Genomic DNA, 19,245 nt, shown 5'->3' with positions numbered 1-19,245 from the left:
TACGAAAGGAATGATGCGGCCACTCCTTATGGTGTCATGGCGAGTTTTTACATTCAGTGTTATTTACCTTACTGAAAGGAATGTTATTTTTCTTGCTTTCAGTTCCCATACGCAGCCCCCCCACCTCAGGAACCGGTGAAGACGCTACGCAGCCTTATAAACATCCGCAAGGACACACTGCGGCTTGTACGGTACGCTGTAATACAATTCCTCCTCGCTAAAGTGCTGACTTCGAGCAGCGGCCACCAATTCAAGGTTTTGGAATTCAGTTGCAAAGACTCAGCTGTTGTCTGATGTGAAATTTCTAAAATGTTGCATTTCGGCAGAGGTTTGTAGAGTAGCCAAAAATTTTACTCAAGTAAGAGTAGCGTTACTTCAAAATAATATTACTTAAGTAAGAGTAAAAGTAGTCATCCAAAAATGTAAAAAAAAAAAAAAAAAAGTATTCCGTGAAAAGAATACTCAAGTAATGAGTAACATTTTGAGTAACTGCTTATCTTAGTTTAGTTTTTTTTTTTTTTTTTTTAAACAATGGTATTTTTTTTCTCTCAACACAAACTTATCTATTTGAGCTGTTGTTATAATGATACTGGACAATAACCCATTACATAACTACATTAAGCCAAAGTAATAATTTTGAAAAATCATTACATTAAAGAGAAAAAAAAAGTAATGAAGCATTATTCGTCCAAAGAGCATGAATGCCCTGCTCTCTAGTGGAGAAAATAGGTCCTAGTTTGAGTAGTGAATACTGTACTGTAGTTCCTTCATAGTTATTATTGCTATTATGAAATTAAAATGATCATATCTCCAGGTTTTCTGCGGCCAATCGGTGCCAACAGCACACTGAGAGAGTTTTAAATCCGTGATTTCGATTCATGTTGAGGGCAGCGGTCTATGTCAAATACTTCATCTGTTACGATACTTTAAAGACGCGTGTTTGCGTGATCATAAAACGGCAAGCTTGCGTCTGATTGGTGTAATGGAGTCATGTGATTATTGTTGTGACGTCTCATTGGTGAAATTAGTAGCGCTACTCTTGGCAATAGCATCGCTAGCAAAAAACAAAAAATAAATCTAATATGTAAAATAAAGAGCAAAAATGTAACGACTCTTGTGTAGCCCAAAGTAGCGGAGTAAGAGTAGCGTTTTTTTTCTTTACAAATCTACTCAAGTAAAAGTAAAAAGTATGGCTTAGTAAAACTACTCTTAGAAGTACATTTTTCTCAAAAGTACATGTAATGCGTTATTACCCACCTCTGGATTTCGGTTTGTTCGTCAGTGTGATTTATAGTGTTTCTGTTAATCAGCATGTAGGTTATCAGCCAATCTTAGACTCTTGTATAATAAGTACGCCAACTGTTAATATTGTTTATGATCCCTTCACAAATACAGTGCCTTGCAAAAGTATTTGGCCCCCTTGAATCTTGCAACCTTTCGCCACATTTCAGGCTTCAAACATAAAGATATGAAATTTAATTTTTTTATCAAGAATCAACAACAAGTGGGACACAATCGTGAAGTGGAACAACATTTATTGGATAATTTAAACTTTTTTAACAAATAAAAAACTGAAAAGTGGGGCATGCAATATTATTCGGCCCCTTTACTTTCAGTGCAGCAAACTCACTCCAGAAGTTCAGTGAGGATCTCTGAATGATCCAATGTTGTCCTAAATGACCGATGATGATAAATAGAATCCACCTGTGTGTAATCAAGTCTCCGTATAAATGCACTTGCTCTGTGATAGTCTCAGGGTTCTGTTTAAAGTGCAGAGAGCATTATGAAAACCAAGAAACACCAGGCAGGTCCGAGATACTATTGTGGAGAAGTTTAAAGCCGGATTTGGATACAAAAAGATTTCCCAAGCTTTAAACATCTCAAGGAGCACTGTGCAAGCCATCATATTGAAATGGAAGGAGCATCAGACCACTGCAAATCTACCAAGACCCGGCCGTCCTTCCAAACTTTCTTCTCAAACAAGGAGAAAACTGATCAGGGATGCAGCCAAGAGGCCCATGATCACTCTGGATGAACTGCAGAGATCTACAGCTGAGGTGGGAGAGTCTGTCCATAGGACAACAATCAGTCGTACACTGCACAAATCTGGCCTTTATGGAAGAGTGGCAAGAAGAAAGCCATTTCTCAAAGATATCCATAAAAAGGCTCGTTTAAAGTTTGCCACAAGCCACCTGGGAGACACACCAAACATGTGGAAGAAGGTGCTCTGGTCAGATGAAACCAAAATTGAACTTTTTGGCCACAATGCAAAACGATATGTTTGGCGTAAAAGCAACACAGCTCATCACCCTGAACACACCATCCCCACTGTCAAACATGGTGGTGGCAGCATCATGGTTTGGGCCTGCTTTTCTTCAGCAGGGACAGGGAAGATGGTTAAAATTGACGGGAAGATGGATGCAGCCAAATACAGGAACATTCTGGAAGAAAACCTGTTGGTATCTGCACAAGACCTGAGACTGGGACGGAGATTTATCTTCCAACAGGACAATGATCCAAAACATAAAGCCAAATCTACAATGGAATGGTTCAAAAATAAACGTATCCAGGTGTTAGAATGGCCAAGTCAAAGTCCAGACCTGAATCCAATCGAGAATCTGTGGAAAGAGCTGAAGACTGCTGTTCACAAACACTCGACATCCAACCTCCCTGAGCTCGAGCTGTTTTGCAAGGAAGAATGGGCAAGAATGTCAGTCTCTCGATGTGCAAAACTGATAGAAAAATACCCCAAGCGACTTGCAGCTGTAATTGGAGCAAAAGGTGGTGCTACAAAGTATTAACGCAAGGGGGCCGAATAATATTGCACGCCCCACTTTTCAGTTTTTTATTTGTTAAAAAAGTTTAAATTATCCAATAAATTTTGTTCCACTTCACGATTGTGTCCCACTTGTTGTTGATTCTTGACAAAAAAATTAAAATTTTACATCTTTATGTTTGAAGCCTGAAATGTGGCGAAAGGTTGCAAGGTTCAAGGGGGCCGAATACTTTTGCAAGGCACTGTATTTGCACCTTCATCCTCCACTAACCAGGATGTAGCATGCTAGCTAACTAGCAAACGGAGAATGAATAAGAATAGTTCGACTAGTGAAACTATGTCTTGAACACATTGGCAGCCAATGACAGCAATAGACGTCCAATCCATTGAACGGGGAGGGATAAACGAACGTTCATTCGCTGCCACGCTCGCCGTTTAAATGGATTGGACGTCTACTAGGGTTGAACTAGCGATAAATCATTTAAATTCACAACAGATGGATGAAAATGACAAAACAATTTCATGCAGGTGTAGCGAGGACCTAAAGTTGCCAGGCGATGACGAGGCGGGCAAGCAGCGGGCCTGCTACAATGTTGAGTTCACCTTCGACGCCGACACGCCGGTTGCCATCACCATTTACTACCAGGCTATTGAGGAGTTTCACAACGGCGTGCCAGTGTAGGTTCTATAAAGCGATACAACAGTAACTATAGATAGCTTTCCTGCATTTATGTGAGCACATTGGTTGACATTAACGCGTTGTTTTCATGTAGCTACCTGCCCCAGGACAGCTCTCTGCAGTCAGAGACGGTGCACTTCAAGAGAGGAGTGAGCCAACAGTTCTGTTTGCCATCGCACACTGTCAACCTTAGCGAGTGGGCGGATGAGGAGGTAAGTACTTCTGAACATATTTTTGTGGGAGCGATGACTTATGTCGGCAATTTTTGTATTGCACAAAATCACCTGCTGTTTATGCATCCTAGCTGCTATTTGACGCGGACAGGGAGATCTTCCCAATGGTTGTGCAGGCCGTGGTCGACGAAGGTGACGGTGAGTTTCGCTTTGTCAGCCGAGGCAGTGGTGTGGTATTTTGAGCTTAAAATAATATTATTTTATTCTGTTTTTAATCTACAGAACATCTGGGCCACTCTCACATACTGCTAGCCACGTTTGAAAAGGTAAATTTGATTGCTAAAATGTATTTTAACTTATTGGATGGAAATGATGGTGATGGACAAACTAGATCTAGACTAGGTTTTACTCATGCATTAGGCTATTGCATTACACTTATCAAGGCATGCATGACAAACTGATTTTCATTCAAAATGGTATTTTAAAGTAACATACATGAACAAAATAATTACAAATGACTTACATTATGCATAGTGAAATGGAATATATTTTGAAGATAACAAATACATAGACCAAGTTATTTATATTATTATATTATATTGTCACCCCCCCCGGGATCAAGGGGAGGTGACGATGGCTCCTTTGCGGGGCTGTGGGAGGAGGGATGGGCCGTGCTGCCCCCCAGGCTGGCTGGGTGGGGGGCGTGGCCTTGGAGTGGCGCCCCCGCGGCGTCTCCGCCTGTCTGCGTGGCTGTTGTGTGTTTGGTGGGGCTTGCGCGCGGCTGTATGTGATTGGGCGCCCTCGGGTGGGGGGCTCCGGTGCCGGTATTGGCGATGGGGCGGCGTAGGGTCGGTTGCCGACGAGCCTACACTCACAAGAGATTCACACGATTACTGGTTTCTAGATCACAGAGCTGATTTGTGTACACTCCACCCCTGCCTATCATTTATCCTATAGACTCCCACACCCCCCTCCCCTTCTTTCCCTGGTCAACAGGCCCCCCACATGGTGTCAACCGGAAATACATCTAGCTGACGATAGCACCAACATATTCATAGTTAGTGTAGGCGTTCAATGTATTTCTTGTTGTTGTTTGTGTTTCTTTTCTTTCTTTACTTGTGTTTCTTTTCTTTTCTTCTGTTCCCGCATCGCCCCTTCCGCTTTGCTGCTTTGTCATAATAAACTAAGTATGTTGAATGATCACAATAGGAGTATGCCATACTCTCAACGTGAAACATTAAAACTGTTCAGACTTAGACTTCAATTCTCCGTGTCAAACAGCTGAACAGGACAGGTTAAAAAATTAAAAATAAAACCTTATTGTGTTCGATCTCACTTTAGTTATATTTGTTTTGCCACGAGAACTGCATGTAATGCTTAATGTATCATTTATAATACACATTAGAGAACATATACACAAATAGAATTTTTTTCAATTTTTTAAATTACGTTTAAGGACCACATAAAGCTTTCAATTTGCAAAAATCTTAATTTTCTTTTCAGTATTTCTGGGGTCAGACATTATAGGGTTAACATGATGTTCTGAATCTCCCCATCATAGAAAATAAAAAAAAAAACAAGCCTCTTCAACTTTCTTTTCTCTTCGTTATCAATTTTTCATCGCATTGCCCTTTTTTTTAAAATCACATTAATTCAACAAGCTTGTTCTTTTTGTCACAGAAAACATATGCATTTGAACCAATCAGAGCTAACTATCCATGCTGATCACATGTCAGTATGTCAGACAATTGAACCGACAACTTGAGTCCCAGCCAGGGAGGGTGGTTAGCTGAGCGCATGCAGACATCGACATGACACATCAGACACACGCTGGGAGAACTCCATGCTGTCTTTCGAATAAATAAATAATACATTTCGGTGGAAACGGATGACGCTACATTAGCACTTTATTATGCTTGTTGTTAACACTTGTGTATGTAAACCTGACGTTAGTAAATTGTTTTCCTCTTGGAGATGCCTGTGTGGCAGCCAGGCAGGTTGTTAATAGCATGGGGTTTTGACAGTTGCCGTTATATTTTCGTGATCAAAGCACCGTTTCACTCCGTTCCGGTGCCGAACTTCTAGCCAGAACAGAGTTCTGGCCCGTTCAGGCCCATTTTCACCCCTGTCATTTACTGATTTGTTCATTTTCCCCCACATTTTTTAAACTTAAAAATAAAACCATACATTTTTGTTACATTGAATTTAATTATTAAAAAAATGGAAAAAGCCCATAATTTCTTTAAAAAATTATTTGAAACTAAAAAATGAAAGTTCAGTTAAAGTGGATTTGATGCTGATGCCATCAATGGTGGCGAACGACTTAAGTACAATAGTTTTCTTTCTTTTTATTTTTTTTAAAGGAAAATTGAGACCAGCTTTAGATTCCACATCCAATAATTTGTTGAAAACAGCTCTCAGACGTCCTTAAATAAAAAGCTATTTTCCCTAGTACTATTGGAAAAAAATATTTAAATCACTGGCTTCAGATGATAGCAATAGACGTCCAATACACTTTGACTGGAAACTGCCAGCCTCTCCCAGTCAAAATGGATTGGACACCTATTGCTGTCACTGGCACTGAAACATGATCATTCACTGTTTAGCATCCCAGTTCAAATGGATTTGACATCCAACCTCTGTCATTGGCAATGAGTTATTAATGCACAATCTATGCATAAGATGTCAGATTTCTAATGCTTCCTTTTCCCTTGGCAGCACATGGACGGCAGTTACTGTGTGAAGCCTCTGAAGCAGAAACAAGTGGTGAGTACGCGTTCCTTTTATCATTTTTTTCCCACATTGCTTTGTGAAACAAAGCTTTAATGTCTCATGGAGATGTGACACCTTTTCATCTTTCATTTCCCAGGTGGATGGAGTAAGTTATCTACTGCAAGAGATCTACGGAATAGAGAACAAGTATAACAGCCAAGAATCAAAGGTAAACACGCCAGCAAGAAGCTCTTCCTATCTTCTCCTTTCAAGCACGCGCATCTTTGATCTACAGGTTGCCGATGACGAAATCAGTGACAATAGCGCCGAGTGCGTGGTGTGTCTTTCGGACGTGCGCGACACACTTATCCTGCCGTGCAGACACCTGTGTCTGTGCAACGCCTGTGCCGACACGCTACGCTATCAAGCCAACTGCTGCCCCATCTGCAGACTGCGTGAGTCCAAGCACACAAATGCGAGGAGGTGCTTTTTTGCCAAACATTTAAAAATTGTTTCTCCTCCTTTGTTTTAGCTTTTAGAGCTCTGCTGCAGATCCGTGCTATGAGGAAGAAACTCAGTCCTTTGACGCCAACCAGCTTTAACCCTGTAATCACTTCGCAGACGTCGGACTCGGAGGAACACTCGGTACTGTTGTGGAAATAAAGAGTTCACGCTAAATTTGTCATATTTCTTCAATCTGAAGCCAAAAGAAATAAATAAAATATTGTACGCTATCTAAATTTAGACCAACACAACTCTGCGTCATGTTAATGACAATTTTAGGCCTTGTCTTGGTCATTTTGGTGAACACCACCGATTCTGCCTCACCAACAAGCAGCCATCTTTACAGTTCTTTAATAGCGGCGCATTTGTTAGATGCATCTTGTCTTCTGCCAAATGGAAGGAGAAACAGGTTTGCTCAGTAGAAGTTTGACATGTTATTGTTGACGAAGTACAGACAGGCTCAATGAGCGGAATGTATTAACTTATTAGCTCCCATTGACGGTGATAGATGTCCAATTTATTCCAAATAGGAGGGGTTTGGCAGGGAATGATGCCTCTGTGCTGGTTTTGGCACTTCATGTTCAATAGCGGCGACAAAAACTAACAAAATGATAAAGACGAGAATAAGACTAGAAGTGAAAGAAGTTTTTATCAATTGAAATAAATAAAATAAAAGAAAAAACATCACTAACTGAAACGGTGTGGTGTTCGCAAAACCCCCCCAAAATTTTTTTAAATGGAAATTAAGGCCACTGAGTTGGAATTTTCGCATTTTATCCCCAAAAGCAATATTCACACATTTTGAAATGAAACAAATAAAAATGACTAAATGCAGTTTTTTAAAGGTTATCTTTAAAGTTTTATTTTATTATTTTTTTAATCCTGCACCTGGCAAATATGCATGCAAATGAAAAACTAAAACTAACACTAACAAATATGCGATGCAAACAGGAAAATCCTTAAAAAAAAACTAATAAAACGAACTGAGTTATAGGACAAAACTAAATGAAACTAAACTGTAATGAAATATAACATAACTTTAACCATAACTCTTATATCCTTGAATAACACCTGGTGTGATTTTTTTTTTTTCAGGCGTCCGAACACATCCCCCCAGGTTACGAGGCTGTGTCCCTACTTGAAGCACTCAACGGCCCCCTGGCCACATCCTCCGTAACACCTCCTCTCCACTCCGGTCCCAGTCACGTAACTGGTGCTCTGCCGCCATATGGAAGTGAAGCCCACCCGGCGGCGGCTCGCTCCCTCTCCCCACTCGATCATTCCAACTCAAGTCAGGGGCTTAAACTCAAGAAAAGTGGTTCAAAGTAAGTGAATTTGCTCATGGTGTATTTATAATCTTTTCTGCTTTTGATTGTTTTAAAACTTCTCCAAAGCCATTTCAAACCACACGTCTGCATATTTTAGGTCTCTTTCCCAGAATTCCTCAGTGCTTCCCGAGGAGGAAGATGAGAAGTCTTGCAGTGAATTAGAGGCCCGTCGCCACAAACTCGCGGTGGAGCCGCAGGAGGTGTGTCTATTTTTAAAGATATTTTGTCAGTTTGTGAACTCCGCTCATGACGCTGTTCCTCTTTGTTTTTGCAGTGTGGAGTCACGCCAGATAGTGAAAACCTAACTCTCTCCTCTTCCGGGGCTATCGACCAGTCGCCGTGCACTGGAACGCCACTCTCTTCCACTATAACTTCCCCTGAAGGTAATGCTAAACATTGCAATTGATTAACTCATTCACTGCCATTGACAGCAATAGACGTCAAATCCAACAGACCTTATTCACATAATGTCTTAAGACCCTTTAAAACACTCAGAAAAACCAGGAATATCGTGGGATTTAACCGTGCAGCAGTTGTATGTGAAAACAATTTCCCGGGTCGACTGACACGGAGATTATGCGGACATTTCACGGGTCGCGTCTTAGTATAATGTCCAGGACTTTCCCGGGAAGCGGTGTGCGTGAAACCAGGTGTTAAATTACCAGGTCACAGCACGATGGCTGATGACCTAAAAATATTATGGCGGGCCGATCGTCACTTCCTCTCTCTTCACAGTAAGACGAAAAGTGGTCAACAAACATCGCAATTATCAAAAGCAGAAAACAACGGAGGGATGCTTTCAAGGGTTTATTAGGTACAAAAAAAAATACACCCAATCGCGGAAAAGGGGGAATAACACAATGGGTCCATGACAATAGAGCCAAGCATGAGAGTCCATCATCTATCTTTGGAAATGTGGGGTTTATTTTGTTGCCGATGTTCGGATGCGCCGCTGCGGAAACAAGGTTGTACTTCAAAACAGAAAACAACGAAGGAACGCGTTCAAGGGTTTATTAAATACAAACAAAAATACACAAGATCGCGGAAAAGAGGGAAAAACAACAATGGGTCCGGGATATCTCGACACCCTTCTCTTGGATCAACTGGGCTTAAATACATAAATATCTTGATGAGCTTGAATTGGCTGCAGTTACGACGTCGGGAACGCTCACTCTGGAACAAAGCACAATTTGACCAACATTGTGACAGCTGATGCCGACCAAAAATGACGTAATGTCCGGTTTGTAAAATCGCGCCAGGAGCCCTCCTGCACAGAGCACGCCAGTGGGAAACACGGAACAAGTGTGTGAAAGTGTCCAACCCGCGTCATTCTCGGGACATCTCTACATGCGTGAAAGCAATGACTCAAGTCAATCCGGCGTCACCTTACGCGGGAATTTCCCTGGATATGTCTGTGAAAAGGGCTATACCCTCTTCCGGGTTTGCCGATTGGAGCGTATCCTTCTGTTAAACTCCATTGAGTTTATATGGAATACCAGGACATACAATGGAATAACATTCATTTTTAAAAGGTGTTATGAAGATTAACAATATTTATAACAAGGTAAAATGTTCGACACAGTTCTTATATTTCACACTTGCTGCTCTTGTGCCCCATACGGTGCAAGGCCCCAGGAACCAACGCACTTTATCACACAGAACATATCAACGGCAACCACCACTGCCAGTCATGGTTGCAACAACTATCCATCAACCATTGCGGGTGGAACAGACAATAACAGCCGCTATAGTATACGTATTTCGAATATAACTATAATGAACATTTCTGGATTAGGCGGGAATGGAAGCTAAGTAACGCTAATAATGCTAGCAACCTACCTGTATGAAGGCCTCATTTAGTTATATATTTCTTTTTAATATCAAAGTATGATTAATCACCATGCATCTAATCAAATGTCAGATAAATAATGGGTCTTAATAAGAACAAGGTTCAATGCCACGGACAGAAATGTATACAGCATGACGTGCAGTCACACATTTAAGCTAAAATTATAACACAAAAAATGCTTTGTTACGTTTACATTGGGTGATTCTATCACTATTCTACTATCATTATTCTAAAATAATAATAATAAAAACCAAAAAAGGGTGTGATCCACACGGGCAGACAACAACATCACTAGTATTGGTTTATCTTATAAATTCCCAGGTGAATATAGGAGAATTTCCGAATGGTAAACCAAAAAAGAAGATAACACTGTCATGACAAATGAAAAAAAATATTAATGCTAACTGGTACCTTTCGAATTTGAAATAACTTTTGTTGGATTCTAGAGCAGTGCACACAAACACCAATGAGGAGATACTCTATCGCTAATGTGGATGCAATCTAGAAGTTGAGTGACATTACTGTGAATAAGGCTTTTTTGACTAACCAGTCAAAACCGATTGGACGTCTATTGCCGTCAATTGCAGCCAATGAGTTAAATGTCATGGAGTATCACTGAAATACTGTTATTTCAATGTATGCCGAAGAAAAACCTACCAGTATTTACCGCATACTGAAAGCAGAAGCTGTCGGGAAGATTCCAGGGTCGAACATACTGTGGTTTCCATTTACATTATAAGTAGTATTGACTAATTACATTTGAGATATCTATAAATACCGTCCATCTAGAGGGCAACTTGCATACAGTGATTCTGAAATCTAGACGAAATGTGGAAAGCAAAACCCTCAGTGCAGCGTTTTTATTTATGGAGCGTTTTAACATGAATAAATTATTAGCTGGTGCCATCTCAGCATTCGGTTGCTCTAGTGGGTGGATTTTTGGCATTAAACTGGCAGTGGAGGAAGACTGCTGGGAAGAAAAACTGGCCCCGTATCAATCTCGCGACTCTTTCAAAATGGCGTCGGACCTTGATGTGTGTCTCCGTGTGTCTGTCAGACCCAGTGAGCAGCAGCCTGGCCCAGTCAGTGATGTCCATGGCCTCGTCCCACTCGCAGCACTCCCACATCAGCACTGACACCATGTCCTCCATGTCAGGGTCCTACCTGGCTGGGGCGGACGGCGAGCCCGGGGGGGGCCAAGATGGGGTTGACGCGCAGGGAGAGGAGACCCGGGACGCCCCCATGGAGAGTCGAGGACCTAGCCAGATTGAAGGGGTAAATATTAGTGGTGGTGTGTGATCAAATTCATTTTCAGAGGGTTTGTAATTGATTGATTTTTGATGGATTTGTCATTCTTTCTCAAGGAGTCAATAGAACTAAACTACTCTGTTGCTGTCGAGGAGCAGGACTCAGAGGTGACTCACATATGATGACTCTCATTAAAACTCAATGTATAATCTTTATTTGAGCTCCTATCTTTTTTTTGTAGGGGAACGATGTCACAGAAGAAGACCGCTCCTCGCCATCGAATGGCAAAGGTAACTAAAAGTGATCACCTCTCACTTGTATTATTGATACGTTTTGTGCGTGAACTGATGCCACAGTTATAATAATACTAGGGAACAATTTGAGAAAAAAAAAATCAGTTGAGTTAGATTTTTCTGTTGATAAATACTGTATTTTTCGGCCTATAAGTTGCAGTTTTTTTCATAGTTTGGCTGGTGGTGCGACTTATACTTTGGAGCGACTTATGTGTGAAATTATTAACACATTATTATATCATTTCACATGCTATTTTGGTGTTTTGGAGTGACACTGATAGTTTGGTAAACCTTTAGCATGTTCTTTAAGCTATAGTTGTCTGAATAACTCTTAACAGCTATGTTACGTTAACATACCGGCCACGTTCACATTTCGTTGTTCATGCATCATGTAACTTTATCATACTGTACACTTATCCAGCATGTTGTTCTCTATTGTATGACATTTCTGTTCTATGTGTTGGATTAAGTAAATTTCCCCCAAAAATGCGACTTATACTGCGTTGCGACTTATATATGTTTTTTTCCCTCTTCGTTGGACATTTTACGGCTGGTGCGACTTATACTCAGGTGCGACTGATAGTCCGAAAAATACGGTACTAAAATTTGCATGCCATTCCAAATGTCCAGTCAGTTTTTTTTTTTCTCCTTCACAACATGCCTGCGTTCTTTGTAGTTACTACTTGCTCACAATTATAATTACAGTAGAGATACAATTTTTGAAAATATAATATATATATAAAATAATTGTAGTTATTGTTGTTTCTTTCATAATTCATTTGTATGTCAATAATATTATTTTTTAATAAAACAAGCACATACAGTATGTTAATAAGTACTGTTCTCCCCAGTCTCATAAACCTTCTGCCATCTAGTGGAAAAGCATATATTTATTCTGGTAGTCACAAAACAGTACCTCACTAGGACAGGTACATAATTTTTTTTTTTTTTTTTTTTTAAAGATGCATTGGCATGAAAAAAATAATAGTTTGTGGACCAATTTTGTGAATTTCAATCATTTCCAGCTAAACAGCTGATTATTTCTTATGTACATACAGTGATATGAAAAAGTATCTGAACCTTTTGGAATTTTTCACATTTTTGCATAAAATCGCCATCATCTTTGTCAGAATCACACAGGTGAAAAAACTGTGTCTGCCTTAACTAAAACCACCCAAACATTGATAGGTTTTGATATTTTAATGAGCATAGCATGCAAACAATGACAGAAGAGGGGAAAATAAGTAAGTGAACCCACTGCCTAAGGAGACTTAAAGAGCAATTGAAACCATTTTTAACAAACAGTTTAAGTCAGGTGTGTGCCCAATTGCTTTCAAGCTGCACTGTCCATTACACCTGTTAAGAATTGTCTTGATGAGAAGCATTGTCTGATGTGCATCATGGCTCAGTCAAAAGAGCTGTCTGAAGACCTTCGATCAAGGATTGTTGATTTGTATAAAGCTGGGAAAGGATACCTAACCAGCTCTAAATGTCTGGATGTTCATCAATTGACAGTCAGAGAAGTTGTCTACAAACGGTGAGAGTTTGGCGCTGTTGCTTCTCTCCCAAGGAGTGGCCGTCCACCCAAGATGACGCCAAGAGTTCAGCGCAGAATACTCCGAGAGATAAAAAAAAAAACCTAGAGTGTCTGGTAAATACTTACAGAAATCACTGGCACAGTCCAATATCTATGTGCACACCAGAGGTTGCGCTAGACATTTTCGTTGTCTGTCATTTTGACTGACAGGGTCATAAAAATCCGGTCATAGTCTATTTTTACCCGTCACTTAATTTTTTAAAATGATAATGATGACATATTCAATAGTATTTAGTTTTCATTCATTTTTAATTAATATTGTAACACTTGCTTGGCGGCGAAAAATTAGACACGGAAGTCGTGGTATTTTTCTCCCTTTTTACTCTGCTTACCGCCAACAACTCCGCCCCCAAAGAAAAAGAGGCAACGACTTCTTGTCGAATTACAGCAGTCCATCTCGCTCTCATCTTCACCATTTTGATTATTAATATTAACGAGCAGAAAAACACGCCGTAATAGGAGGCATGTACGTAGCGGTAATGTGTAAATATGACGAGCTGACACACAATATGGCGGCTCCGGTCAGGGGGGCGGAGTTGTGACGTCATGTGATTGGGTGATTGGATGATGCGCTGGCACACCGGGTGCACCAATAAGAACCTCGCGTTGATGTGTCAATCACGGTGCCGCCGCCAGACCCCGGTGACGCTACAATATTCTGACAGAAGAGCCAACGACGTCATGCATTAAGAGAGACAATAGCTAATATGCTGACTCGCCACCCTGTGGTCTGGGGTGTGAATTGCAACCTGTCAAAATGACGGACGGATTTCAGTTTTTTCCGTCACCGTTTTAAAAAACCAGTCAACGACGGAAAATATCCGGTTAACGCGACCCCTGGTGCACACATGAACTAGATATAAAACTATGGCCAAGCATGTTCATGGGAGGACTCCATGGAGGAAGCTACTGCTGTCTAGAGAAAAAAAAAGTTTCTCATTTAATGTTTGCAAAAAGTGACTTGGACACTCCACACAAGTTTTGGCAAAATATTTTGTGGACAGATGAAACCAAAGTTGAATTGTTAGGGAGTAACACAAAACGTCATGTGTGGAGGAAAAATTGAACAGCTCACCAACATCAACACCTCATCCGTACCTTGAAGCATCGTGGAGGGAGCATCATGATTTGGGGCTGTTTTGCTCCCTCAGGGCCTGGAGAACTGGCAATCATAATGGAAGAATGAATTCAAAAGTTTACCAGGATGTTTTGTAAGAAAACCTGAGGCAGTCTGTCAGAAAGTTAAAAATAAAAAGAGGATGGATGCTGCGAAACAAGACAATAATCCAAAACACAGAAGTAAATCAACTTCAGAATGGTTTCAGAAGAAAGAAATACTCATTCTGTCAAAGTAAAAGTCCATACTTGAACCCCATTGAGATGCTGTGGCATGACCTAAAGACAGCGATTCATGTCAGACATTCCACGAATCTGACTGAACTACAGCAGTTTTCTCGAGAAGAATGGGCCAAGATTAGTCCTGAGCGATTTGCCAGACTGATCTCTGCAGCTACAATTCAATAAACCTATATCACAACAAGGTTGTCTCAGAGGGCTTTACAGAGTCAGTTTTATACACGGTCAGATACAGTAGATGAATGATTTAAGTTAATGTCCTGGGCCTCCCCCATCATTACACCCTCCATGGCGGCAAGGAAAAACTCCAAAAACCCAGTGGGAAAAGAAACCTTGGGGAGAACCACAGTCAGGAGAGATCCACTCCCAGGACGGACAGGCTATAGATGCACCAGGACTGATGATGGGTATTAGCAGAAGGAGTTCTAAAGGAAGCGCCTGGTTGAAGGTATTGCTGCCAAAGGGGGAGGGGGCACAAAATATGAAATGTGATGGTCCACTTACTTACCCTCCAACCCCGTCATTGTTTGCATACTATCCTCATTAAAAAATGAAACCCTATAAATGTTTGGGTGGTTTTAGACAAAGCAGAAACTGTTTTTTCATCTCTGTGATCTTTCGCACTTTACCAACTTAGCTGTATGGCTGCTCCAAACAAAGTTTCGTTGTGCTTTTTGTAACAATGACAATAAATAATCTGAATCTGAATCTAATTTTATGCAGAAATGTGAGAAATTCCAAAAGGTTCAGATACTTTTTCATACCACTGTATTAATGTTCCGCAGTGCACTGGCATATACATATAATATCTGGACTGGTCGGTCACATTTCAATGGATTTGCGCATCGTGAGGTTGTATGGCTAGCTGTCCAAGCTTGCGTTTTGCATGTAACATACTATGCCTTCATGCCATACATATTAAATAGAGTGCAAGATGATTTGCTCCATTATGGACTTGTACAATGTATACGGTTAGCCTACGCACACACAGCCGCGGGCTTGACGCAAACAACAACAAGGTCACTTTTCATTAGCCAGTCTGTGACATGTAATTAGTATGAGTGGATCAGTGCATTTGTGTGTGCGTGACACTTGTGAATTCCCTGAATAATCATTCTGTTCTTTCGGGAGATAGTTCTGCCTGACAGGCTGAGAATGCTCATGTACACTCCAGGATTCGCGTGTGTGTGGCCGCATTTCACTACTCTACCACCGCCAGATGGCTTGTGTGTGTGTGTCTGTTGTTGTGTTGCGCTGCCAATCATGTAGCCATCCTTGCCTTTTTTGTCCTCATTAGTGCCAACATGTGCACACACCTGTCACGCATTACGCTTGTCAGAATGCGTAAGTTTGTATGTTTTATTTCTTGATAAATAGCAGCAAACACAAACAGTGAGTACACGCCTCGCATTTCTGCAGATATTTAAGTATATCTTTTCATGGGACAACCCTGACGAAATGACACTTTGACACAATGAAAAGTAGTCCGTGTGCTGCCTCAAAATAACTCAAAATATAGGCATTAATATCTACACCCCTGGCAACAAAAGTGAGTACACCCCTTTGAAAAAATGTACATCCCTAAATGTCCAAATTGAGTACTGCTTGTCATTTTCCCTCCAAAATGTCATGTGACTTGTTACAGGAGTGCTGTCAGCATTGCTGCAGAGATTGAAGCGGTGGGGGTCAGCCTGTTAGTGCTCAGACCATACGCCGCACTCTACAGGAAATTGGTGTGCATGGCTGTCACCTCAGGAGGAAGCCTCTTCTGAAGACGGTACACAAGAAAGCCCGCAAAAAGTTTGCTGAAGACAACAAAGCACATGGATTACTGGAACCATGTCCTATGGTCTGATGAGACGGGCGGGCTTTCTTGTGTTCCGTCTTCAGAAGAGGCTTCCTCCTGGGGTGACAGCCATGCACACCAATTTGATGTAGAGTGCGGCGTATGGTCTGAGCAATAACAGGCTGACCTCCCCCCCCCCATCCCTTCAATCTCTGCAGCAATGCTGCCAGCACTCCTGTAACGAGTCACATGACATTTTGGAGGGAAAATGACAAGCAGTACTCAATTTGGACATTTAGGGATGTACGTTTTTTCAAAGGGTGTACTCGCTTTTGTTGCCAGGGGTTTAGATATTAATGGCTATATTTTGAGTTATTTTGAGGGGAAAATAAATTAATCCTATTATATAAGCTGCACAAAGACTATTCATTGTGTCAAAGCGTCATTTTGTCATTGTTGTCCCATGAAGATATACTTAAATATCTGCAGAAATGCGAGGGGTGTACTCACTTTTGTGATACACTGTACTTATCAGTTTTTACACTAATCCGTTTAATTGAGAAAAAAATAAGTTGTAACAGGAAAAAAATTAGTTTTGGCAAAATCAACTTGTATTCGTCAAGGTAAATTTGGCGCTGTTCCACTCCTGTGCTTTAGGTGGTGGTATTGTGTATTGCAGCGTGATTGTCAACTGCCAACCAAAAACAAACATCCCGAAGTAACGCTTCATTCTAGCATGGCTGAGCACCTCCTTTCCTGCCTGTCACCCATAATCCTGCTGCGCCTGGCTGCTCTTGTTTGACCTATGCCCTCGCTTGCAGGTGGGCGGAGCAGGTGTCCCGAGTTGGCCAATAACAATCAGGGCGTGGCCCTGTGTGACACGCCCTCTTTGGGCTTGGACAATGAACAGGCTCCCGACGGCCGATTCGCCGGTGAGTGGACGCCGACTAGAAGTGAAGAAAGGGAGGGAGTGGGGCATGAGGCATCTGATGTTAGCTCACTAGGCTAACACAAGGAAGAACCAATGGCGTCAGAAGCTAACTTGGACTTCCCAGCAGCTCCTCTCTTTCATTTGTCCCCTTTGCTGCTTCATTGCTTGTTAGTACACTGTTGTGCTCTTCCCCCCGATGTGTGTGTGTTCATATCCTTCTGTGTGTTTCATAAGTGCATGTTCTCTGTCAGACAAGTCTCACAGTCCTACATGATCCTTTCCTCTCCTTCTCACCAAGCACAGGGCCAACTCACAGTAGGCCATTTGGTCATTTTCTATTGTCCAGGGTGGCATTAGTGGTTACAAATTCATGAAATGGGTATTCATTTACTGTAATTTCTAATGTGCATATTTTTCATTTTTAAATACATATTTCATAGGGCTGTCAAACGACATTATTTTTTAAATCGCGTTAATTACAGCTTCAAAGTTAATTAATTGTAATTAATCACAATTCAAACCATCTATAAAATATGCCATATTTTTCTGTAAATTATTGTTGGAAGGGAAAGATAAGACACAAGACAGATATATACATTTAACATACGGTACATAAGTACTGTATTTGTTTATTATAACAATAAATTAACAAGATGGCATTAACATTATTAACATTGTGTTAAAGCGATCCATGGATAGAAAGACTTGTAGTTCTTAAAAGATAAATGTTAGTACAAGTTATAGAAATTTTATATTAAAACCTCTCTTAATGTTTTCATTTTAATAAAATTTGTAAAATTTTCAATCAAAAAATAAACTAGTAGCTTGCCATTGTTGATGTCAATAATTACACAATGCTCATGTGGTACTGACACCCATAAAATCGGTCGCACCCAAGCGCCAGCAGAGGGCGACAAAACACCGAAAAACAAAAGTAACAAGTGGACATTACACTGTGCTGTCATTTTAATCTGTTTGCGCGGGGCATGTGCGTTAAATGCGTCAAATAGTTTAACGTGATTAATTTAAAAAATTAATTACCGCCCGTTATCGCGATAATTTTGAAAGCCCTAATATTTCAATTTTATGAAATTTAGTTTTCAAATTGGCTTCAGCACAACTTGAATGGCCTATTTTGAGTAAAAAATATTCCTTTACACAACTAAATGTGTTTATGTCATTTGTATGAACATTCTAACTCATTCTCTGCCATGGTGATAGAAGTCCAATCCATTTTGACTGGGTGTGATGGCTTCTCCCAGTCAAACTAACGCAACACATATCCAATTCAAATGGATTAGACATCTATCAATGTTTATTTACCCAACTGTGACTTAATGGCCTTGAAACCATCCAGGTTGTTCCCTTCTCTACATGTTGCGTTTATAGCACCAACGTGGCGTCTTTTTCTCTGTGTGTGTGTCGTAAAATGTGTTCTATTATCTCTCCTTTCTTCCTGTGAAATCCTCCCATCCCGTATTCTCCCCTTCCTCCCCCCCTTTTTTCCCCTTCCTTGCCTCCTTTTGGATGGAAAGATGAGGAATCGTGCCCGGTACATATTGATGACTAGGTATGCAATGTTGGCTGAGACGCGAGCTGTGACTGAAGAGTTATTACTTAAACACTTATACTTCCTTCTATAGGGATACAATACAATATCGATTCTTTGCACATCGTTGCGATACTTGCCATATGACAAATTCCACCAATATTTGGTTTCAATTCGATTCAATGGACTCGATACGGTTTTATGTACACATTTGGCAGAAATATTTACATTTTACCTAGAATTTTGTAGTTGAAATATTGAAAACCATTCCTTTAAAACAAAACCTAATATTTCTAAAAGATGATGATATTGATCGATTTTCTGCGTTTCAATCTGTTTGATTGGGTTGTTCTTTTATCGATACATGTATTGATCCAGATAGATGTTTGATGCTACCCCTGGTTTTAAAATATGGTGTAAATCACCAATTTCATAATGATACGATACGATATCAATTCTTTCGA

At 40.6% G+C, this 19,245-nt stretch overlaps 1 protein-coding gene across 4 annotated transcripts in view; it reads left to right on the top strand.

Moving 5' to 3' along the window:
• rnf157 (ring finger protein 157) overlaps positions 1-19,245 on the top strand; it is a 31,701-nt gene that overhangs the window by 8,772 nt on the left and 3,684 nt on the right. The window contains exons 3-19 of one of the 4 annotated variants that reach the window (XM_057826468.1): positions 103-191; positions 3,305-3,454; positions 3,550-3,667; positions 3,760-3,826; positions 3,911-3,954; positions 6,347-6,394; positions 6,498-6,569; positions 6,636-6,795; positions 6,873-6,985; positions 7,940-8,169; positions 8,270-8,372; positions 8,447-8,555; positions 11,079-11,296; positions 11,386-11,436; positions 11,511-11,559; positions 17,123-17,233; positions 18,768-18,802. In XM_057826468.1, coding sequence (XP_057682451.1) covers positions 103-191; positions 3,305-3,454; positions 3,550-3,667; positions 3,760-3,826; positions 3,911-3,954; positions 6,347-6,394; positions 6,498-6,569; positions 6,636-6,795; positions 6,873-6,985; positions 7,940-8,169; positions 8,270-8,372; positions 8,447-8,555; positions 11,079-11,296; positions 11,386-11,436; positions 11,511-11,559; positions 17,123-17,233; positions 18,768-18,802 — 1,767 coding nt within the window. The remainder of the gene's footprint in view (positions 1-102; positions 192-3,304; positions 3,455-3,549; positions 3,668-3,759; positions 3,827-3,910; positions 3,955-6,346; positions 6,395-6,497; positions 6,570-6,635; positions 6,796-6,872; positions 6,986-7,939; positions 8,170-8,269; positions 8,373-8,446; positions 8,556-11,078; positions 11,297-11,385; positions 11,437-11,510; positions 11,560-17,122; positions 17,234-18,767; positions 18,803-19,245) is intronic. The other 3 variants (XM_057826469.1, XM_057826467.1, XM_057826470.1) reach the window with 3 other exon arrangements.

Source organism: Corythoichthys intestinalis, chromosome 21 (genome assembly GCF_030265065.1).
Source record: "Corythoichthys intestinalis isolate RoL2023-P3 chromosome 21, ASM3026506v1, whole genome shotgun sequence".
NCBI classification, from domain to species: Eukaryota; Metazoa; Chordata; class Actinopteri; order Syngnathiformes; family Syngnathidae; genus Corythoichthys; species Corythoichthys intestinalis.
Note: the sequence above shows the minus strand (reverse complement) of the source record. Positions and strands in the feature narration are given on the sequence as shown.